At 39.2% G+C, this 23843-nt stretch overlaps 3 protein-coding genes and 1 pseudogene across 3 annotated transcripts; 2 read left to right on the top strand and 2 right to left on the bottom strand.

Annotated features, from left to right (window-relative positions):
• Nucleotides 1-213: 213 nt before the first annotated feature.
• LOC144628495 (putative beta-lactamase-like 1) lies at nucleotides 214-2965 on the bottom strand. The gene has a single exon (XM_078486603.1). It carries the CDS (start codon nucleotides 2629-2631, stop codon nucleotides 931-933), a length of 1701 nt encoding a protein of 566 aa, XP_078342729.1. The 5' UTR covers nucleotides 2632-2965; the 3' UTR covers nucleotides 214-930.
• A 5217-nt stretch (nucleotides 2966-8182) lies between these two features.
• On the top strand, nucleotides 8183-10361 carry LOC144628490 (putative beta-lactamase-like 1). Its single transcript, XM_078486598.1, has one exon. It carries the CDS (start codon nucleotides 8351-8353, stop codon nucleotides 10106-10108), a length of 1758 nt encoding a protein of 585 aa, XP_078342724.1. The 5' UTR covers nucleotides 8183-8350; the 3' UTR covers nucleotides 10109-10361.
• A 1310-nt stretch (nucleotides 10362-11671) lies between these two features.
• Nucleotides 11672-14018, top strand: LOC144628481 (putative beta-lactamase-like 1; annotated as a pseudogene).
• Nucleotides 14019-14091: 73 nt separating this feature from the next.
• Nucleotides 14092-23825, bottom strand: LOC144628491 (protein AATF-like). Its single transcript, XM_078486599.1, has 12 exons — nucleotides 23504-23825; nucleotides 22565-22954; nucleotides 21163-21300; nucleotides 20488-20762; nucleotides 19612-19734; nucleotides 17070-17114; nucleotides 16661-16771; nucleotides 16290-16358; nucleotides 15178-15242; nucleotides 14958-15038; nucleotides 14639-14710; nucleotides 14092-14302 (listed from the first exon to the last, which is right to left on the bottom strand). The coding sequence occupies exons 1-12, from the start codon at nucleotides 23808-23810 to the stop codon at nucleotides 14230-14232; spliced, it is 1749 nt and encodes a 582-aa protein (XP_078342725.1). The 5' UTR covers nucleotides 23811-23825; the 3' UTR covers nucleotides 14092-14229.
• Between the last annotated feature and the right edge of the window lie 18 nt (nucleotides 23826-23843).

Here is a 23843-nt window from a genome sequence, read left to right as displayed (position 1 = left end):
ATAAGCGAAAAAGTGGACTCTTTGACCTGTCTCAGAACTGGCGTGAATAAATAACCTTTTTATTTCCATTACCAGTTCCCTTTCTTAACAATTTTCTGACTAATTTTTAAAGGCAAAAACAAAAATATACCTGCCGCACTTTGCAGTTCGAGGCAGACCAGAAAGATTTTGTGCCTGGGGACGAGAATGCTTATGTACATCTATCTCCCCACTGCGCAGTGACGTCCATAAACGGTTGCCAAGCGACGAAACCAAGAAAGCACGTCATTGTAAGATATGATCGTGTGAAAACGGAACACTTACGTTTGAGGTTTATAAAAGGTCAAGCATTTGTTATTCTAAAAAAAATTGAGTTTATTTAATATAATGTTAAGCATTGGCATTTATTCGTATAAAATTTCTTCTCTTAGTGTACAGTATATACAAGGACTCAGAGAAAATGAGATTGAGTTTTAATAAGTCTTTTATGCGCAGCCGACCGACTGGGTATGATATAGGATATTAAACCTTCTTATTTGCAAGTATAATGCTATAGTTTACAGACCGAACGTGACAAGTAACACAAGCTGTGTAAATATTCACTGATAATAATCAAGAGAGGCAAATATATAAGTCGTTATGACGGAGTAATTGTGCATACTTAATTTGTTTACAGTTTATTTCACTATCCAATTATAATGAGCGAACTTGCAAATTATCTTAATTAATTAGACCTCGGCATAAAACTAATTTAAGGAGACGTTGAATAAAATAAAAAATGATTAAAGAAATGTCCAAAAAACCGTTTAAAACTGGTTGTGCGTGAAGTTTTCGGGAACAACAATGACTATGTTATATTTAAGATGCATTCATCTGCGAATGTCAAACTCAACTCTCGTGAATTCGCGAAAGCAGTGTCTAATGGCGCGTAGGGTTCATCTTGTCAATATTTTATGTCATTCGAGTTGCAACCATTGCGCCACCAGGCACCTTGAATCCTGTCGAAAGGCCATTTTTATCAAAGGATAAGAAGTAAAAATCCTCATAGCTTCCCAGACGCTCAATCAGACATGAAGTCGATGGCAACGCAAAGCGCGCTTGAAAAATGAATTTGTTTCCAATGTACAATACGTGGAAGTCTGGTTTGGTTGCATTTAAATAGCGTACTGCAAGTATGTCATCTTGAACTGTAAGCTGCACTGGAGTCGTACTGACCTCAGATGAAAAGACGTCCGTGGTATTTAATGTATAGTTTCCTACGTAAGGCTTCGGGTCAACTGGGAATTTTGAGGAACCCTCTAAGTCAAAAAGTGTTTGGTTTAGAACTGGGAGAAGCATCTTGTAGATATCGTGCGACATTCTTGATGGGGGTGGTGCTCCTTGAATTCCTTTTACGAAAGAGGTTGAGCTAATGAGCAAGTTCATGCCGAGCTGGAGTTCAGGAACTACCGTGAAGATCCCCGTGTACGAATCAATGGCCCCGCCTTTACCACGAACAAGAAAATGCTCCTGGAGTTCCATTTCCCAGGGAGCTCCCCATAGGGTAAACCCGTCGGGTGCAATGTTCCCTGGGTACATCATTTCCCAGAGAGTCGATGGCCGGAAGAGTGTTTGTTTTGAAGGTTGGGTAAACATCCTGCCCAACTTCGTCAAGTCCTCGAGCGTTGAATACATCTGTCCTGCAGGGGCGACCCAATAAATTATCATAAACGGCATCCTTGAACCGTTCCCAGTGTGCGGAAACGCCATGTTTTTTTGCACGTCTTCTGTGACATCAAACCCGGTGTTGTTCATGTTCAAAGGCTTTAGGATCCGCTCACTCACCCAGCTCTCAAACGTTTGATTCTGCAGAAGATTCTCTGTCAGTAGCCTGCCTAGCAAAGCGTATCCAAGGTTACTGTAGGACGGCATTGTCCCTGGTGGCATCACCAAGCTACGGTTCTTTAGGAGCTGTAGCTGATCCAACGAGCTGACGTTACGGCAGATGTAAAAACATGGTGCTTCTCGAGGAAGGCCTGCCATTTGCCCAGCTATCTGCCTTATAGTCACATTTTCCTCGGTGTATGGATTTTGAATGAAAAAGTCAGGCGCATATTTACTCAGCGGATCGTCCAGCGATTCTATTAAACCATCTTCGTAGAACTTGTACACCATTAGCACCACGAAAACCTTTGTGATGCTTCCAATTCGATAAACGGTTTTGTCGTTCGGTTTATCTTCGCCCTTGTAAGTCTTACTCCCATAATGGGAACTAAAGAGCGTGCGATTTTGATAGTAAATGTTGACTGAAATTGCGGGGAGCTGTGCTTCTTGGTCGATAGCAGAGTTGACATAATCGCCGATTTTTTTCAGTGCCAAAGAGAGCCGTTCAGGAATGGGGTCAGCAATGGGAGGCAGTCTAGCAGGTTGCTGTGGACAAGGTCGGCCAAACTGCATCGGATCGTTTCTAGTGGGAGCTTGCTTGACACCATTTTTCCCGTTGCACACCGAACCGCATTGATCTTTATCCTTTAAGACCTGCCAAAGGAATAAACCCGTCATGATAATAGCCACAGTGCACGCAATGGCTGCAACGATTTTCCATGTTCTCGACGCTCGAGTGTATTTGAATTGCAGCGATTCCATAACAAGATTTTCCACACTTGAGGCCATGATTTCGAAGGCTAAGAGCAGTAGTCTAGCGTGACAATTCCGCAGTGCTTACCGCTTCGATGGCTTGTGATGATACTCTTGGATCTAATGAATTGTTCAGATTATTATTGTTATGTTGTGGTTTGATACCGCGACATTCGATGTTGTCGACAATGCGTCATCTAAAACTAACCAGGCGTGCAAGCTAAAGGCTATATTTGAATCGTGCCATAATAATGCGACTATAACACCTGTCTACGTTGTCACGTTCTTAGATGGAAATTAAACTGATATGCATAACAATAACATGTCGAATACAAATTGTATTTTGGACATAAAACATTATATTAAAGAGACGCTGATCATTTTAATCTAACGAGGACACTGCTGAGCGAATTAACTTGCTGTAATTTCATCTGGAATGAATTTTGTTTTAGTTTTTAAGCGTAATGAAGTCGTTTGAAGACATCATCAATCAACACCTTTTATAAACAGTGCGTAATGACACAGCACTTAGCAATCGCTATATGAATATGTGTTTATATTTTAATTTTTAAGTATTGACAAAAATTTAAATAGACATGTCAAGATATTGCAGCTCCACCAAATTGCTATTTTCAACTGTTCGGCCAAGGTGACCACAAGAAAACTGAAGAAAAAGTCACGAACCTGACTTTAGCATTTTCTCCGATGCGTTGCGAGTTCCTTTATAATCAGTTTCCGTGAGTACCAAAAATATATGCATCCTGATTTTAGCGCGTTCCTCTTGCACAATCACATTACAAAAATAAGCGGATTACTCTATAGACATAATAAAAAAAATGAATAAAATGTTAGTTTTGGGTCTATGGAAATATCTCGATTCCTTTGTACCGCTGATGCACGTGAAGGGTGAGAAAACTCACAAAAATAAAAAAAAATTCAATTCCTCTAACTGTTGTTTTTGATCCAATATCCAGAAGAAAAGACATTAAACACGTACTAGAATGTTAGTACCAATAATTAACTAAAATTAAGGTTGTTTACTGCGGTGTTGAACAATACATTGCTGTAGATCTAAGTGGGTTGATATTATCTTACCGCGAGATATAACCATTAACATTTAAATCTGGTGTCAGCTGCACATAGCTTAAGAAGCCTCAAGAATTTTCCCTTCGAAGCCTTTGTGGATTTCTCAAAACAAGGAAAACTGGGTCAAAACAATAACAAACGTTTCAGCATGGTGTCTGTGTCATTAATCAGATGAGAAAAAAAAAACTCCTCAAGATTTAGTCAGTAGTGATGTGTAAGGCTTTTATTCCTCTGCTCGCATATTCAGTGGCCAATTCTATTTATCAAGCAGTGCTCTTCCTGTAGTTTTATGTTATTATTTTCATTTGCAGTTATTGCACTTAGTTTCTTTTGTTTATTTCCACTCGCATCGTTATTTTTATTCTGTTTAAAATACTGTATTTTCTTTCTTTCTTTCTTTCCTTTTATTTTCTTTCTACTCAAATTCCGGCTCCAAAAATCCTATTGTGCCGGCGCGGCACAATGAGCGTTAACCTAAACGGCCAGAAATGACCTCATATTTTCAGCCAGTTATTTCATCTAGTTCTGCAAACGTTTCTCAGCCTTAATAAGAAATTGTTTGTTAAAATTCTGGCTGCGAGAATGTAGTGCGTGGTGCATCAAGGATGCAAGTCAGTCCCCACATAATATCAGTACTTTTCTTTTAATTTTAGTCTTGAGAATTTCCCGGTTCATCCCGACCATATCATTAACGAAGAAGATATTTTTACAACGTCTAAAATCCCCGAAGCTGCCTTAGTCACCCGTCCCTAGTGCCCAAGTCGCTCTGTCATGAGGATAGTTGACTGATCTTTCTGTCATGCTTTGTGTCCTTTTCCCATCTCATTTCCACACTGTTCTTGTCGGTCACCTTGCCTTGGTCACCTCCTGTCGCTCTCGCCCGTCACCCCTGTCCCCTCGCCTTTCCCCGTGACCTTCGCCTGTCGCCTTGTCGCCCGTCGGCGACTTGGGTCCCAAGTACTATAAATATTGCACGGTGAACTTGGCCTCGATGTGGAGAATAAGTTCACGTTGGTCGAACGGGCGACAGCAAAAGATCTGAACTACGCCAAAAAGTAACAACAACAACAACAACAACAACAAAACAACGAGAAAGAGTGAATATTTTGTAAGTTCTTGCAGTTCCCTTTCTCGCTCCTTAAGCGGCCTTCGCACGACAAACGTAAGTTGGCAAGTTCCAAAAGTTGACAACCCCGTGCCTTCACACGTCAAACTCGCGTCAAATCACAACACACGCCAATTTACCACTTTGCAGCTGCAGTGCAATGGCACTCACGTAGAAATTCCGCTCCAAAACCGTACATTGCTTCATGTTCGTCTTGTCGGTCGTCCGACATTTTGTGAATTTTTACACAAATCACGTGAATAGAGCGCGTATTTTGATTGGTCGAAAAAAAAACAACAACATTAGTTTGCCAATCGTTCACACGTCAAATACGAGTTCAACAACGCGAAAACGTTGACGAAAAAGTTGGCTAGAATTAATAGAGACAAGTTCTATTTGTCGCCAAAAGTTTACCAACATGTCGGTAAACTGTCATTATGTCGTTTTCACACACCAACTTGAGTTTGCGAACACGAGTTTGCTAACTTTAGTTTGTCGTGTGAAGGCCGCGTTAGAACATCAAGAAAATTCGGGATAAAAGACTGTCTGGAAGTATAATGTGGACGATTGCCTAACGTATATTGTTTGAATATTCCGTCTTCTATAAAAGGAAAGAGTGGGACTACAATCCCACACAAAAGGACTTCGGACACCTCATTTAACAAAAATAACCGGTGGCAATTCGTTACGACTGCAATGAAATAGAGATGCCTCTTCCACCTCCCCCTTTACAATGTTGCAGCAATTGGAAGCATTGTTTTTAATGCTTCACAAAATTGGAAAGGGGAGAGGGGGAATTACTAGATATTTTCGTTTTTCAAGTGGGAAAAAACAGTAAGTGTCCCAATAATTACGTCGGGGTATTGTATCTTGTTCTACGTGTTCTGTAGAAATAGCTTCCTCACACAGAAGAAGGGTACATATTCCACTTCGGTAATATAAGGCTCCTGTTTTTAATTCAGCTGTTTTGTAGAATTGCTTTCTTTGCAGAGGTAAATTCAAGGAGCTTCTCGAGGCAGCCCAGACATCTAACTCGCGATCTTTCTTAATGTTATATTGCCTCTGGTGAAGGAGTTTCATATGCTCAACTCAGGAATGCACTTAATTACTGAAGGGGTCGTGGATCGCTCCATTCTCGTACAGTTTGTAAATCTAAAGCACAGGAAAAATGTTCGTAATACATGCAATCCCAGGTACCCTGTGTTTCTATCTGTTCTAGCATCTAGCATTTTCTGTGGATTCGGAGCATTTTACTTTACCACGATGGCCACTTCAAAGATGTCTTGAAAGGACGGAATCTCGGTAAAAAGATAATATTTTGCCTAAAACTGTTAAACAACGCGGGCTTAAAAGTTATCTTTTATCTAACAGCAAGCAACATTTAATTTCCCCGTACAATATTAATGAATGGTTAAGCAGACAGCTGCCATCATGAGGGTAATTGATATTTAGATTGCAAGAATATTTTGACTCATATCCTTGGATTCTTGTCGTCAATAGAATAATAAGTTTTTTCTCTTAGTAGTTTTAGACAAGAGCCTCAAGGGGTTTTATCTACAAAAAACACTTCTTTGCAGCTGCAAGTGGTAAAAAAAAATGAAGCCGGAAAAACAGCAGTCTTGAAGAGAATCCGTGTAGCTCGGGAGATAAAGCATGGCCTCTTGCCAGACATAACGTTCTTTTCATTTGTATGCCAAGCTTTCGGTTTTTCTTTTTTCTTTCGTGAGATGCGTTGAAGATAAAAATTGACCAGTCAAGAGGTTTGTAAATATAATAATGTAGAGTGTTTGTTATCGCCGCAAATACGCGCTTAAACTACGTCAAGGACCCATGACTAATGTGGGTCCGGAAGCATCCAAATCGGCACATGCATGTCTGTTAATGAATTAAAGCTGGACAACTATGTTGCTATTACCCAGCGTAAACGCTTTTTTTTCTTTTTTCTTTAGCTTGAATGTTCTCGACAGAAGAACCTGTTACTTTTGTTGGAAAAAGACGCGATTCAAACAAATTGCGAAGCTAAATATTATGGTACATGACATTACCACTTCAGATGGAGTTAAACAACGCCCAGAAAACGACTGCACAACAAGACATTTCCCCGGCAAACTACTTAAGCCACGTGATACGACAAAAGCTAGGACAGTTGTGATTTTATTTTACGACACTCATTTCACGAAAGGGTTAAACTTAACAAAGCTTCAATAACTATTTCAAGTTCAGTTGACTCCTCTCCAACCTCCAACTGATATAGACAACATCTTACACCTAAAGTTCCAAGTGAGGTATGCAACAAAAGCGAAAGCAATTTCGTCCATTCGTTTTTCACAAATTATTCATTGGTGTCTACTTAGATTTCGTAACTCCTTTCAATTTCTCGAAGATGTCGTTCTTTCCACAAGTTCTAAAGAAATATTTTTACTGTTTAAATAAAATGGACGGAAATGCTTTTATTTCTAATCAAACTTCCAAACATTCATGTTAACGATGCCTGAATGCCTGACATATTTCGGGCAAATAAGCTGTGAAAATAGAAGCTATGACTGCTACTGTGATAAAGATCGCCAAATCTGATTTCAAACAGGTACAACTTCGGTACATTCCGGTCAATCATTCCGAGACGGAATGCATGCCATAATCACTTCAGTTAAGGACATACAATACAGGCAGACGGAGATAGTTTAACAAGGTCTTGCTTTTACAAGAGAGACGCAACAATTCAGAAATATCTGTAACAACTTCAAACCTCGCAGCGACCAGGGTAAAATTCCCCCTTATATGGTTAAAGAGACAGACGCTATTAGGTCATCGTCAAAAGACTTTAACTTGCATCCTCGCTGTTGCCGTCAATAAAATCGAAAAAAAAGTTTTCTTTCGAGACAGTTCGACAAGAGAGCCACGGGGCTTTTTTTTTTTTTTTTTTTTTTTTTTGCAAGATGCACTGCATGGGTAATAGATGAACTGCAAATGGTCAAAAATATGCAGCCGGAAAAACAGCAGTTCTCGAAAAGAATCCGCCGTTTTGGGAGATAACCCGTGGTGCCGTAAAGCTCTTGGACAATTTTTTCTTTTTTTGAGTTAGGGCAAAAATAAAAAAAATGACCATTTACAGTCAAAACAAGCGATCCTGTCAAGGGTGGATTAATGATACCATTATTGCAAATTTGATTTCATTCTTTGCTTCAATATTCCATTCTTGAATTGAAGTGTTATCGCCTCAAAAACCATCGGATGCCAAGACAATCGCCGCAAAGGACACGTGCCAAATGTGGGTGCTTAACAACCATATGGTCACGATATGTTTTAATGAATTGAATACAATACAATACAATACAATACAACGTTACCTCTTTGTTTTTCATCTAGAATATTCTCAACAACTATATGGTTGGACTAAGACATAATTGAAACAAATAGAGAAATTGCATGCGATAACATCAAGACAGATATTTTGCAAGATTTCATCTATCGTTCGTGGTATTTTGTGGACGTATTTTTGCGCTATAACTGCCTCGGACTGGCGCACGTGATCGGGGCTGTGTATGACTTGTCCCTAAGCCATCCATGAGTAGCAAGCTCTCCACAGCAACTCTTTATTCCTGCTCAACAGAAACAATGGAAAATGTTAAGAGTGAATCTGCTCCAACAAGCGCAACTGAACGCGCCAGAAAGCAAGTTCGCTGGTGGATGTTCCTGGCGATTGCTGCTTGTATTGTGGCAGCAATGACTACGTCTGTGTTAATCTGGTGTACGACAACACGGACGGCGGTAAACCAGAATTGCCCTAACAAAACATCTGTCGATGACAAACCAAGTGAAGAAAATGGCTCTTTGACGTCTCCTTGCCCGAGATTGCCAACAATACGCCCTTTACCGATTCCTTTACCTTCCGAATTGGCAGACGTCTTAAATCATCTTGACTCTATCTTGACGGAAATGGTTGACAAGAACACGTCTTTGCCTGCAATTTCGGCAAACATCCTTTATCGAGATTCTGTCCTTTGGGGTGGTCATCGTGGCAGTAAATTGTACCCAACAGGGGATAACACTAAGCCAGATGGAGACACAGTGTATCGGATTGGAAGCGTCACGAAGATATTTCCTGTGCTTTTGGTCTACAAACTGTACGAGGATGGAATGATAGGGTCAATTGACGACCCTTTGAGTAAGTACGTTCCCGAGTTTAGCATACGAAACCCCTTCAGCAGAGACAATATAACACTAAGACAGATCGCAAGCCAGATGTCCGGTCTGCCTCGGGAGGCTCCTTGTATTTACCACTGCAAGGGGACCAATTCTACAGAACAACTGTCACTTCTTAGAAACAGGAGCCTGGTATTGCCTCCGTGGAAAATGCCTTCTTACAGCAATCTGGGATACGCACTGCTTGGAAGGTTGCTCACAGAAAAAATGCTTAACACAACATTTGAGAACTGGACTCAAATGGAGATCCTTGACCCACTTGAAATGAAAAACACCGGGTTTGAAATCACTCCTCGTGTTGAAAAGAAATTGGCGTTCCCTTATCGGAAAAATGGAAAACGGATGCCCTTTTCGAACATCGGTTGGGCCAATCCCTCTGGAGGGATGTATTCCACTATCAACGACTTGACGAAACTGGGAATGATGTTTACTCGCCCATCTAATCAAAGAGTTTTCCGACCGTCAACTCTGCGTGAAATGGCCTTACCGGTTGACATCGCTCCGGACGGTCGCACTCTGTGGGGATCACCATTCGAGATGATGTTTTCTAATGGATTCCTCGTGAGACGAAAAGGAGGAAACATCGACAGTTACGCCGCGTACTTCTCGTTTGTTCCTCAGCTCGAGCTTGGAATAAACATTCTTATCAGCGCGGCGAGTTTTGTGAAGTCCAGCGTCAAGACCGCGGACACATTCAGTCAAAAGGCTTATGACAAGCTTTTACCAGTCCTCAACAAAACACTGTTTAAAATGGATGAATCTGCTGATTTTCCAATCAGCTCGAAGGCGTTTACTGGTTTGTACCACGTGCACCAAACAAACGCAGTTACCTTAGCAAAATCCCGCTATAATGCCACTATTGTCAAGTCAAAAAGTGTTCTTCTCTTCAAAGGTCAGTCCGAAGAGTCATTTCCTTTTACCATTAGGTACATCGGAGATTCATTGACTTTCCAAGCCGAGTATGTGGCCGCCGGAATGTCTTGCTTCTTTGAAAGAGCCGGTATATTTGCGGACTTGTTTTTCAGTCGTCCACGCAAGGGTGGCTTGTCTCACCGATTTACTGTTCCACAATGGTCTATTGTCGCAAGACGAATAAATACAGCAAAAGAAGCTACTTAATAACAATCTACTTGCAGCAAGACCTTGAAACTCTGCAGTAAAACACCTTCGATCAGCTCTGTTTTCTAGATCGAAACACATTGAACAAAACTCTGAAACTCCAAACCTATATGGCTTCTGGTTAATTCAAAGTATTTGATTCACATTAGAGGTTAAATGATCAACCGAGCAAGGATTGCCGATTTTGTTACCACAAAAACGTAACTTGCGTCGAATCAATATACGAGAAAATGAGATTTATCACGCTAAGAAATTCTGCTCCGATAAATACATGTTCGCTAGGAAATACAAGGCTGAAAACAGTTTTAGAAAGGAATATTTAGTTTAATATAAAAAATCTTTTACTAAAGATATTCATAATAATTGGTTACAAAAGTTGCATAATAAGGTTGCATGTAGACTAACCTATCAAGACTCTGTTTGTTAAAGTTGACTGCTGAAGGTAATCCGCATTTGGTTTAGTTTGGCGTTACTACGTTTTGCGATTGGTTTAGAAAGCTTGCGCCAATTTCTTCAACCAATCAGAAGTAAAAAAAAAATCTTGCTTGCTTACACACGTTTTCCCGCGCTTCGTGCCGGCTGTTTCGAGTCACGGTTTTGATTGCTACTGGATTATATGTGTCCTCTAGCTATGGATGGCTACATGCAGTTATAGTCTTATAATTACATTGGTTTTGGCTTTGCACCATTTCGTTGAAAACTTCTCTGATCACCCCCCCCCCCCCAATAAAATGGTGTAGACACATATTAAATTTAGTTAATTTTTTTGTTGTTCGTCAGACTATAAGCTTCATTTTCAAAAACATTTTGCAAATGACGAGTTCAACCAGTACCGGCGTAAACAAAGATGACCCCATTACAGCTGTAACAAATGTCGCAAAAAAATTCCTAAGATACGTTCTACCATGGTGTATGATTGCTTTTTTTGCCTCTGACGTTAGCTCCAAGCTGTGTATGATTCAAACTTAACGTAGTGCGTTTACTTTTACTTCGAATAAGTTTGAGCCAATCGACACCTCACAATTATATCCCAAAGTTGATGAATTTCGTCATTCACATCACCTGTTCGCTTGTCAATGTATTGATGTTGCAGGGAGAAAATAGATGTTGGTCACTTTTGGAAATTAAAGGGTTATATAAAGTAAGTAGCTATAATTTTGAGATTGATGTGAAGATAATTTTTGCATAGCGTAAAATAAAATAAATTGCTGAAAATACCGCGAGGTTGCTGTTCTCATTTATTTTGGCAAACTACTTGTGATAGAAAAAAAAAAAAAAATGGGAAAAATATAAAAAAAAAAAAAAAGAGAAAAAAAAGAGAGAAAAAAAATAAAGGCTTGAACGGGAATCGAAACCTGATGACCTCTGCGATACTAGTGCAGCGCTCTAACTAACTGAGCCATTTCATTTCATTTCTTGTGATCTGTCTTTAGTTATTAATAATTGAAAAGCTTATTTAAATTGTCATCAGAACTGAAAGGAAATGGTAAAATGATAATGCTCGAAACGAAAGATAATTCTACGTTTTTAGCCGATACCTCTCTCCAAACGCGAAGAAAAATGGCATAGCGGGGGTTCTTTAATGCAGTTGCGATACGCGATTTGCGTGATACGGGATGTTCGTTATTAGCGAAGCGTAATGTTTGTCAGATGCCGTTGGCGATATTTTCCTTCTGTGTCAAATAACAGGTGGCATAAGTCATGTTTTGCAGTCCAATACAAAAAGTTATTTGCATTAAACATGGAGTTCGAAGAAACAGGCATAGAAGAATTCACAGTCCGACTTCGCCGACACAGCAGGCGTTCTGCTCGCCTATGGATGATCTTGGCTGTAGTAACAGGTTTTGGCTGTAGTCATGACAACACTGTTCACTTGGCACGCCGTGACGTACACTCAAAGAAGTTGCGGCGCTCAAAACGACAACGCCACTGCGCGTGAAAAAACAAAGGATTACAGGCCTAGGCTAGCGTCTCTACCTAACCCTTGCCCTGAATTTCCAACGGTGGTGTCGTTACCTCACCCCCTACCGGGCGAGGTACAAAACATTCTAGACAATCTTGACTCTTACTTCAGCGACATTGTCGATGAAAATACCTCTCTTCCCGCTATTTCAGCGAACATCTACCATCACGATTCTGTGATATGGAGCGGTCATTATGGAAGTAAAATCTACAATGTGTCAAGGGCGAGGCCAGATGGCAATACAGTATATCGCATTGGAAGTATCACCAAAATTTTTCCCGTGCTTTTGATCTACAAGTTGCAGGAGTCTGGTGTGATCGATTCAGTTGATGATCCTCTAATTAAATACGCGCCTAACTTCGATATTAAAAACCCTTTTACCAACGAAAACATAACACTGAGGCAAATAGCAAGTCAGATGTCGGGACTACCGCGGGAGGCCCCTTGTGTGTACCACTGCACAAAGACCAATACCAACGAGCAATTAAGGCTGCTGAAAAACAGAAATCTTGTTTTAGAGCCTTGGATAACGCCCTCTTACAGTAATCTCGGCTACGCTTTGCTAGGAAGGTTACTAACGGAACATCTGCTCAATAAAACGTTCGAGAGCTGGGTTCGGGAGGAAATTCTTGATCCCTTAGGAATGAATAACACCGGTTTTGAAATCACTAGAGATCTTGAAAAGAACATGGCCTTTCCGTACCGGAACAGGGGGGATGAAAAACCATCGAGGGTGCCTTATCTAAAATTGGGCTGGGTCTCCCCGGCTGCTGAGATGTACTCCACAATAAACGACTTGACCAAACTGGGCATGATGTTTACTCGGCCGTGGACGCAAACGATTTTCAAGGTCTCGACTATCCGTGAGATGTCACTTCCCGCTGACATTTCTCCCGACGGGCGAACAATCTGGGGATCCCCGTTCGAGATGTTGTATTCCGGCGGGCTCGTTGTGCGAGGCAAGGGTGGGAACATTGACAGCTACGAGTCCTTCTTCACTTTTGAACCGAGACTGCAGCTTGGAATGAATTTGTTAATCAGTGCCAAGGGTTTTGTAAAATCGAATGGTTTAACAGCTATGGGAATTGCTGCTCAAGTCAACGATCTTCTGCTGCCCGCCATCAACAAAACCCTTTTCGCTATGCAGAATTCTTCATCATTTCCCGTCGATCCGAGCCCCTTTATTGGGTATTTCCTCCTCAGACATACCCTACCAGTAACACTCGAAACATTCTACGCCGTAGCAGAAATCACCAAGTATAAAAATTCCCTTCGTCTTCAGTACGTGCAACCGGTGACATTTTCTATCAGGATCAAACATATCGGGTTGCCTTTGACGTTTCAAGCTTCTTATTACTACGATGGCATTTCTTGCTTTGATAAAAGAAGTGGAATATTGGCTGATATGTACTTTGATGCTCCGAGTCATGACGGATTGTCACACTATTTTGTCGTTCCAGGTTGGCACATCGTTGGTAAACGAGTAACATCCAAACGAAATTACCAGGCTCGTGTTCTTGAAACCGGAAAGGAACTTATTAACTCCTTCTTCCAACAACCTTATTTTCTCCGGCAGTTTTAACCTGGCGTAAAACTCCTTAAAGTGACGAACTTCTAAGTCTGCTCGATGAGTTAGATTGACCACTGTGTTGCGTTTACTCCTGCAGCCTCCAGAAAAATGGTCTGGGGCGAGTGTGTAAAGCGTGAAGTAGCACTGGGGAGTCTCTTATATCTTCCACCATGCCTTTCAGGTTCTTCAAGCACGCCAACTTCGCTTACAAATATCGGGCGGTGATCATCCTCACTTCCAGAACCAAGTTTTGGGAATAAAATGATGTAAAGTACTTAAAATTCTAGGTTAGAGTCCACTCACAGAGAAAAGACAACAAAAAGATTCGAAAACAACGATATGATGATATTAAAACGAGTTCATTATCAGGAGCCAAACAACAAACAAACAAACAAATAAAGTAGACGAGCCTACACATAATGATTTTTAAATGGGAATTTCATTTATTATCTCAATTGGTGTCTTACTGGGATAGCTCAAAGGTGCGTTTAACTATCGCAGTGGCCAATAAAACACATCGTGTAAATATTAAAAGATGTCAAATAATTTTCTTTGATGAAGCGATTTCTACACACGGTAAAATGTTTGTCATCTGAAAACATTGATATCAGCTGCTTCCTCTTGTTGTTTTGCTCCAAATAGAGAACAGAACAATTCATTTCTGCCAAATAAAAAAAGAAAGAAGCAGACTTGTTATAATAACTAAAACTGAAGCCTCTGTGTGTTGTTAATATAGATAATATTATACCGACAAACATCGGCACTACAGCCACAGCGCGCGGTGAAGCGCAAAAGTTAAACTCCACTTTCAGTTTTTGTCGCCTAGAACTTTGTGGGAGTTTGAAATGAAATTTGCGAATCTTTTGTCGAAAATATAATAAAATACAACTGTAGAAGCAACAAGAATGCGAGAACGAAAAGCTTAAGGGTAACAGTTATTATTTAAGTGCCCTAGATACTAAAATTAAGTGCAAAACGCTGTATTTTTTTGTCAAACCTTGAAGAATCCGCCATGGTCCCTTTGTCAATAGGTGCCATAAAGCTAACAAGCTTTCCATGAATATCATACCTATCAGGAATAGGTACATTGTGCATTAAAACATGTATCTTCTTTAGAGTCTATATAATTTGTTTATTCCAGGACAAAAAAAAAAAAAATAAAAAAAAAAAAAAAAATTAAAATTTTTTTTTTTTTTTTTTTTTTTGGAGGAGGGAGGGGGGGAAAAAAAGGGGGAGAAAAGGGGACACAAGGAAAAAAGGGGGGGGTGGGAAAAGTAAAACCCCCCAATTGGTACGGAAAAAGGTATGGAACTCACCGAATTTTTCTGCCCTTGCTAGCTTTTGTGTCGACTTTTCTTTTCACTTTTCGTCTGAGCTTTTGAAGTTCAAGCCATTGTCTGAAATCAGAACGAGTAAATTGCAAATAAAGACCTTAAGTGTCCGTTACAAGGAATTTCAACTGCTTATTGAAAACAGCCGTAAGAATGTCAAAGATTAATTTTTATCTAGTTTCACCGTAATTGGAGGCTATTTTACCTTCCCATGTCAATTGGATTCCCAGTGTTTCCACTTGTACGCTGTTCTATAAACTCTCGCAGAAGCTGTCAAAAGCAACAATAGCAAAATTAATTTACATTCAGCTTTTATGGCTTCCATAAAACAATAAAATGTTAAACTTACAGAGCTCATGTATGTCACAATACATTTCTACGATGCACTGAGAACAAATTTAGTGGCACGGTGTTTTTTTTTTTGCAAAAATTTCTCAGAGATCCTAGATATCTGTTGCTACTCTAAAGCCAAGTTGAAATAAAGAAAATGTCATGGAAATATGTATGAAGGGATTAAACACGAAACCTCTGGATTACAAGACCCGCCCCCTAATCCACTCGGTCACGCTGCCTCCTCCTATTCCTTTTTTTTTCTCCTTTTTTGGTTCTTCCCCCTTAAAATTTTTTTAATTTTGTTTAGGGCGAAAAAAAAAATATTTTAGTACCTAAAAAGTGTGGAAATAGATATATAAGGAGCGCCAAATATGTTCGTGATCTGTCTTCTTAGAATTACTAAAAGTAGAAGAACACTAACAAGGAAAAGATAAGGTAAAAGGCTGCATAGAAGCCTAGTGACCCACGAGGCCAGAGCTTATCCCGGTTTCAGTAGTATTAAGCGACTAGGAGTATTTCTACTCCTCCCTCCCCCCCCCCCCCCCGGATGGGATACTAGCCCGTTGCAGGGTTTTATATATACCCATCAGGCCAGGGTTTTATATATACCACCCAGCAGAAAATTCTCTGGTACCCATTTATACACCTGGGTGGAGAGAGGCACTTTGAGAGTAAAGTGTCTTGCCCAAGAAAACAATGCAGTGACCTCGGCCAGGGCGTAAACCTGGACTGCTTGATCCAGAGTCTAGTGCACTAACCATTAGGCCAGGGTGCCTCCCATGATCAAAGATAAACCAGAGAGGAAAAATAATGGTTCAGATTAAGACCAATTAATGATAAATGTGTGGTCTCAGAGTTTCAACTGCGTCATTCAATAAATGAATAACGGAATTGAAACATTGAGACCACACATTTGAAATATGACAATGTTGACGTTCACTATCTTTATACTAATTAAAAGTAAATAAAACTATTCTTAATTACCTGATGATAAAAGTCGTCATCATCAAATACCTCTGAATCATAGTCTTTTAAATGCAGATCTGTTTGTTCCTGAAAATAAATTCATGTAAAATAGCCATCAAATTCAATATCGATGAATATACATTAACTATAATAATTGTTACTATAAACAATGTTTCTAAAGTGGATGAGGTTTTCGTGATAACACTAACTGAGACCTTGATAATTTCAATATTTCGGATATCACAAAAACCAAATCTAATACTTGTTTTATTATACATTGTTTTACAGGTAAGCAAAATTTCTCAGCTATCTGTTTGACAATTTATTTAAAAAAATGTAATATTATAATTAAATATAGTTGTGAATTACCAAACTAAAAAATTACAAACCTCTTTAGATTCCTTGTTTTGTTGTTCATTATCATCTGACTTGCCAAGAACTCTGTATGGAGTTCTTTTCAGTTGAGTGCGTTTAATAAGACGAGCTTTGTCAGACAAAATCTGGAATTGATGACAAAACACTATCAGTAATGAAGATATTTAGAGGCTCTACACTGTGGGTCACACTGTTTTGGGTTACAACAAACAGAAGCTTAAAAAATTTGGGATCCTTCAGCAGTAGAAAGGTAGACATAACCCATGATCTTCCACTGAACACAGTATAATTCTCTACCACATTTCCTTAGAGTTTTTTTGTTTTTGGTGTTTTGTTTTGTTTTTCAGCATGTTATACAGGTACACAAGAAGTTTTTTTGAAAGTTTATTAGAAAGTGTTTCATAATAATAATTATTAACTTACATGATTTATCTGTGCTAATGCTGAGCGGTCAAAGGAACTGAAAGACTGCAAAAAAAGGACATTTGTTAGAAATAATCACATACTACTTACTTACAGTAAACAACTTTAATGTACATGAATGTACAGGTGTATTGTTAGCCTTTAAGTCTTAAAATTCTTATATATGCTGATGATATGAGGTGCTATAACTCATTATAAAATATGTCGTGGTTCAATTTTACCCTTGATATAATTTGGTATTTTCTTTTGTTTTAAATTCATTATTAATATTGCACATTACCATTATTTTAGAAATCAATATACTAAAACAGTGGATAGCTTTGTTTGAGTGCTCTGATTGGCTACTCAAATTCCAGATATCCTCTGCCATTCACCTCAAAGCAAATCGCACACAAAAATGGTAATCATTGACAGGAATAAATGAGTTAAAAATAGGGCCCCAATGGGTCCATGTGTTTTGCTGCTAGAGCAAAGTCTTAGGGAACATGTTGATGAAAGACAAGTGAGTCGAGATTGAAATCCAACGTCTTTTATTGTCTGTCACTTGTGTGCAGGTTAATAATTGCACTATATTGTAGTCACTTTGTGTTAATTCAATCCTGATAATTTTACTGATCAAAATTCAGAAATTATAAATAATCGCACGCGCACCGGCGTACAACAACAGAAAGACGGCGTTGAACGTAACGCAAAGTTCATTTTGAAAGCGAAAGTTTACAAATAATTATTATCATTCGTCAGTCATCCCTTCACGCATGAACACTCGTCGAATTTCAGTGTCTTCACAACAAGATCGGAAGATCGATAAGGACCAATTTTTGATTCTGCGAAAGTTCGTTTTCTTAAAGTTTTAGAAATTTGTGAAGTTGGAGGATTCACTGAGGACTGCGTAGCCGAAGATGCAGTGGCTCGCTGGACATCAAATTCTATTTTTCACGGCGTTTAATTAATCTTCACAAAATAAACATGTGGCGCCAGCGCGTCTGGCAGTCTAAAATTCATTTTTCAAAAAACTTTCCCTTTCCAGCTATTTTAGCGGGGCTTATACTATAGTACCTACCTGTCAGTCGTAGAAAAGCTGAAATTTAAGGATGAACTGTTTATTAAATGAAGACCGTATTATTTTTTAATAACTAGTAAACAAACTGGTCGCCACACATTTAAACACGAACTGACGAATGTTGCATCTGATGCAGTGAATCTGGTGAATGAGAACTTCCTTTAATATTTCTTTGTTTTCGACGGTGTGCACCACTGAATAAGTTTCTTTCCCATTGTGATGTTACTAGTATTAATTCGTTTCTAGCTGTCTTTTATATAGCTCGAATACAGCTACAATTAGCGGTGCAGCCTACCAGCATGGTATATTCCTTTCCAGCTGTCTTTGCGTGACAAGTTACACGTTCATACATTTTATTTTAAAATATGAAGTTCAGAGTTAATACAGTACTAGTATGCTGTAGACAGTGTAGACAAGGTGAGGGTAAGTTTATTTTCAAAGCGAAAGTTTACAAACTGTGCACTAACCGGTCCTTTGGAGAAAATATTTATGACCTTCGGCGAGGTTCCAAGTCTTCGCTCTTTTCGTAAATGATGAAAACTGCAGAATAATTTTCTCATAAAACTGGAGTGGTCGCGCCACAGTTTGTTTTCTTTCCCAATGCGATATACTTTTAAATCGGTTTTCTGTTTTCCAACGTGTCCAACGTGGTTTGCGTTCGAATACTTTGGCCCGTAACTTCGAATGCGATCAGCGCTACGGTTCATTGGTTTCGATTTTGTTTGTTCATGGATTTGATTGACATCGGTAGTTCAGATTTCTCCTCTGTTACGGCACTTACACCTTACGGCACTTACGGCACAAACTTCAGCTCTCAATGTGTTTTGCTTGCAGCCCTTGCGGCTGCAGCAAAACACAAAAATAATAATCCTTTTTGGGTAATTTTATCTCACTGTTTTAGTATATACTAAAACAACTTTTCACCTCAGTGTCGGTGACCAATGGTGGATATTTACCTCACTGCTTCACGGCTCGGTAAAATTAATATCCACCACTAGCCACCTCCACTTCAGTGAATAGTTGTTTTAAAAATACACCAGAAGAAAGGAAAATACCAAATTGTACCAAGGGTACAATTGAACCATAACATATACAATCTATAAACACATACCGTAAAATTCCGGTTATAAGCCCCCCCGCTTATAAGCCCTCCCGGTTATAGGCCCGTCTACCTGGAAACGAAAAAATACATCCGATTATAAGCCCCCCTGATATAAGCCCCCCTCTGCCGGATGACAGTACTGAACAAGGGTGGAGGCTAAATGTTGCTTTATTATGCGTTTTCAACTTAAAAATGTATTTCGATCAACACTTCCACTGCTCTTTTCGAAACGTTTTTTTTATTCCGCTTATAAGCCCTCTCGGATATAAGCCCCTCCGCTTATAAGCCCACCCAAAACCCCTTTCGAAGTTGTATAAGCCCAGGGCTTACAGTATAACCGGAATTCTACGGTATAAATTATGTTACACGTGTACATGTACCTTGCTGTTAAGCTTCCCTGATGCCAACCGTGTTTTCTCACTCCATTTTGATATTGTTGTATCTCTGTAACTCTTGAAGCCAGCATGCCGCTTAGAAATATACTCTGCATATTCTGATGTGGCCTGCAGTGGATTAAGCACAAATGAAACAAAGTCCTGAGCAAATGAATGGCTTAATATTTTGCTTGCCCAGTAGAACACTGAACAAGGTTTAAAATTTACTAACCTGTATGTGAAAACAACAGTACTGTATAGATTATAAACACTTTACATAATGCATTTAACAGAAGTGATAATTGGGTTTACTAGTGCACAGGTACCATGTACTACATTGTATTTTACTGTGCCTTTCAAAAACATGCGAACTCTTAAGTTCAAATTATCCAGCTACTGTTTGCATTTTTTGCTGCTGTCAGTTATAATAATATTATGGTGACAGCTAACCAACCTTGAAAAACAGAAGTAAAAAAGGATCAAACTCTGCCTATCACTTTACAGACATGTATGACCTTTGAACTAGTTGAAGTGAACTTCTGTTTCTTGAGAGATCCACTTAATAGATGATTCAATGGCAGCAAAAAACATAACCATTAACTTATTATAAAAGCAGAGTTTGTGTGTTGTTGATAAGTGCAATAAATAATTTTTGAAGCCCACAGGATGCTTTAATGGAGACAGAATACTCTAGACACTGACTTATAGATGTACATGTGATTCAACTGCATACATGTACATGTACCTTACCTGCAAAAGATAGCTTAGCAGGGAAGCACTGCACTGTGCACTGTGTGTAGCCATGCCATTTACAGGCACATGGTCATAAGTGTACAGTGTATAGCTATTTGTGGGATAACAAAAAAAATCAACACAACTCACCAACTCATGCTTTCTCTTTGCAGGAAGCTTCAGACTGCTCTCAGCTTGTTCACCATTGGTTCGATCTTCTTGGTCCTCTGCATCATCGTCACCATTATCACTTTTCTCATCTTCTGTATCACTAGGAATTTCTTCTTCCTCGTCGCTGCCATGAGCATTGCTTTTGCTTGATTCTGTTCCTGGATGTAAAATGTTCTTTGTATCTGGATTCTGTTCCAGCAGTTTTTCCTGTATCCACAAAAGGTTTCCAAGAAGTTTAGCCACTGTTTTTCTCCCTGCGAAAATAAAAAAAAAATTTCTTTGTACCATGCTCATGCCATGATGAACACTACATCTTGCTCATTTCATTACTAAGCTAAAAAATCACCATCTTTCCTTAGTTTTCACCACACAGTACGCTAATGACATTGCTGATCCTAGTAGTATGCATGTCACATATGAGCTTTGTAAATAGCCTTGCTAACCAGAAGTCTCTCTGTAGCTCAGTGGATAGAATGCCTGCCAGATGCTTGGGAGGTCATGGGTTCAAATCACGTCAGGGACTCAGATTTTTCTTTGACCCACACTTGTAGTGAATCTTAATGCACATGTACTACATGGTAGCTGACAAGTTATAAGTCAGTATTAATAACATGATTTGTGCAATCACACATACAATATACTGAACACATGTACCTTGTTTGTATGTCTCTTTCAAGTTCTTGTCCCCCGAGGAATTAAATGAAGCAAGCTGGTCTTGCTGTGGTAGTCTGTTGGCAATCAGAAGAGCTTTTTGTAATCGAATACGCATCTCCAGAAAGTTATCCCACAAACCTACAAAACAACACAAAATGTTCTTTACTATAAAAGTTACATGTACACCAACAGACAGGTATTGCAGGGGTCAAGTGACATCCATTTGACTCCCATGGAAGGTTGTTTCAAATTGGATCTCCAATCCCCCAACCTCCTGCCAATTCCAGTTTTAAAAGCTTATCTTTTCTTTAATAAACCCTCCTTCCAATGACATTTCCAGTGGAATTACATGTACAGTGTACCTTTGGGTGGGAAGAAATATGAATTTCCTGGAAATGCACATCTTAATATGGGTGTTTATTATATGATCCAACTCTGCTTCGTAGAGTACAAATAACGCGTGAAACGAGTACAAATATCTGAGTCATGATATTTCTCACAATATTTGTACTCGTCTCATTCCCCCCCACCATGCAAAAGATTATAAAATGTGACAAGTCACAATTTTGGGAAAGAAATCTTTGGATAATAAATCTCTTATTGGACGTTTTAGTGTGCACTTATCGCCGTAAATTTTTACTTGTCATTTGTATTTTGACTCGCCCTTTGGGCCCAACAAAATACTGCATGACTCGTAAAAATATACAGTCAGTGATACTACACTTATACAGAATTTGAACACAAATTCTTGTACACAAGTATATAATGTACATGACTTTTTGTATGCAACTAAGGCCATCCCAATAAAATGTTTCGTTTCCCATCGCCCGACCGACCCATTTTTTTCAAAAAGTAAAAAAAAAAATCCAGATTTACTAGTCAAAGAAGTAGGTACTTCAATTTACAAGCACACAATTGTGTTTTATACACAACAATTGGTATAATGTGATGTCTTTGTCTTTAATAAACATCGGTACTAACTAAAGTTATTTAAAGACTGTTAAGGAATAACGAACGAAAAGACCACGTTCTCGAGTTGACTTTGAAATCAGATTTTTTTACTTAGCAGCCCGGCCTTTTCTGGAACCCAGAACCCTTCAAGTGTTCGTTCTTTTTTTTTTTTTTTTTGCCCGACCGACCGACCCACCATCACAAGAAACGGGGCGATGGGAAACGAAACATTTTATTGGGATGGCCTAACAGTTCACTTAATTAAAAGATTTTATACTACAGTGGAATCCTGATTTATTTAACCTCCAAAGGAAACAACTGCTTTAAGAAGTCAGGGGGTGAAATAGCAGAGATCAACTGAGGGAAGGGAAACCATTTTGGTTTGAGTTATCAGGAGTTTTGAGAAATTTAGGGTTTGAGAAATCAGGATTCACTATACATTGTAACTTACTGAGCTGGTTTTTGGCAGCTTTCCCTTTTTCTATATCTTCTTTTAGACTTGTAGCAGAAAAACTTTGAATGGCATCATCACCCACTGCCTCATCATTATCATCTTCATCTTCGTTGCCACTGATGTCCAAATCATCACCAGAAGCAGAGGAATAATCCTCCTCACTCTTGTCATCACTTGCCAAATGCACACTGTCGCTTTCATCAGCACTGTTGTCATCATCATCATAATCATCTTCATCATTATCAGTTATACCATTTTTGTTTTTCCTTACAGTAACCTTTTCATGTTGATCAACATCGTCATCAACATCGTCGCCATCGTCATTGTCATCAACAACATCATCATCATCATCAATGTCGTCGTTGTCATCACCAAGCATGTCCTTATCTAATACCAGCAAAAAGGCCAAGTACTCATTAACAAAGCTGCTTGAAACCGTGAAAGAATCTCTACCATTTTAAATAAAAAGTTAATACCCATTTCTCATCCGTTCGCTTGTGTGAGAGGTCACATATGCAATACAGAGGAACCCTGTTAATCTAGCCATCAGCGGGCCACAAAAATCTGGCCATTGGTATAATGGCTGATGATTATTTATCCAATGGCTAAGTCAATCAAAAATCTGAAAATACATTATCCAATGCAATGCACTATTTTATAATAAAAAAATTAAACAAATGCTAAGTAAACTAAAGTTTACATCCCTTTAATAGTTGATCTCCTTAAATCGGCACATTCGTGGTATATATGTAGACGATCTATTTACCAAAGAGTAGCGCTAAAGAAAAAAACTGCTAAATCCTAAATTATCGAGCGTTCTCTGGTTCTACGGTAAGCCTACTGTACAACGGCTACACGTGTGTGCAACTTTATTAAAGTGTTACACTAGTAAACTTAGGAATCCCACATTTATTCCATAATTATGTCGTACAGTACCTTCAGAATCACTCTCTAATTCATCTTCTTCGTCATCATCTGAACTATCATCATGGCCTCGTGAAGCTTCTAGCTGCGCACGTGAAATCTTATGACCGGCGTACTTTTTATCAACATCGTGTAATAGAGGGGCAGTTTTCTTACGCAGATCACTGTTTGAAGAAACAGTTTGACCGTCAATGTCCCCTTCTTGGGCTTCCTTATGGATTGTCTGAGCTCTTGTGATATCAAATTCGTCTTCATCTAAATCAAATCGGCTTGGTTCAGGATTTGATAGAGAACGCAACTGCTCCGCTAAAGACGCCATGTTGGATTTGCTTCCTAGCTTGGTGTCCTCGCC

The sequence above is a fragment of the Oculina patagonica genome, chromosome 10, assembly GCF_052425735.1.
Source record: "Oculina patagonica isolate OP01 chromosome 10, crgOcupat, whole genome shotgun sequence".
In the NCBI taxonomy this organism is placed as follows: Eukaryota; Metazoa; Cnidaria; class Anthozoa; order Scleractinia; family Oculinidae; genus Oculina; species Oculina patagonica.
The sequence above is the reverse complement of the archived record's forward strand: the minus strand, read 5'-3'. Positions and strand labels throughout refer to the sequence as shown.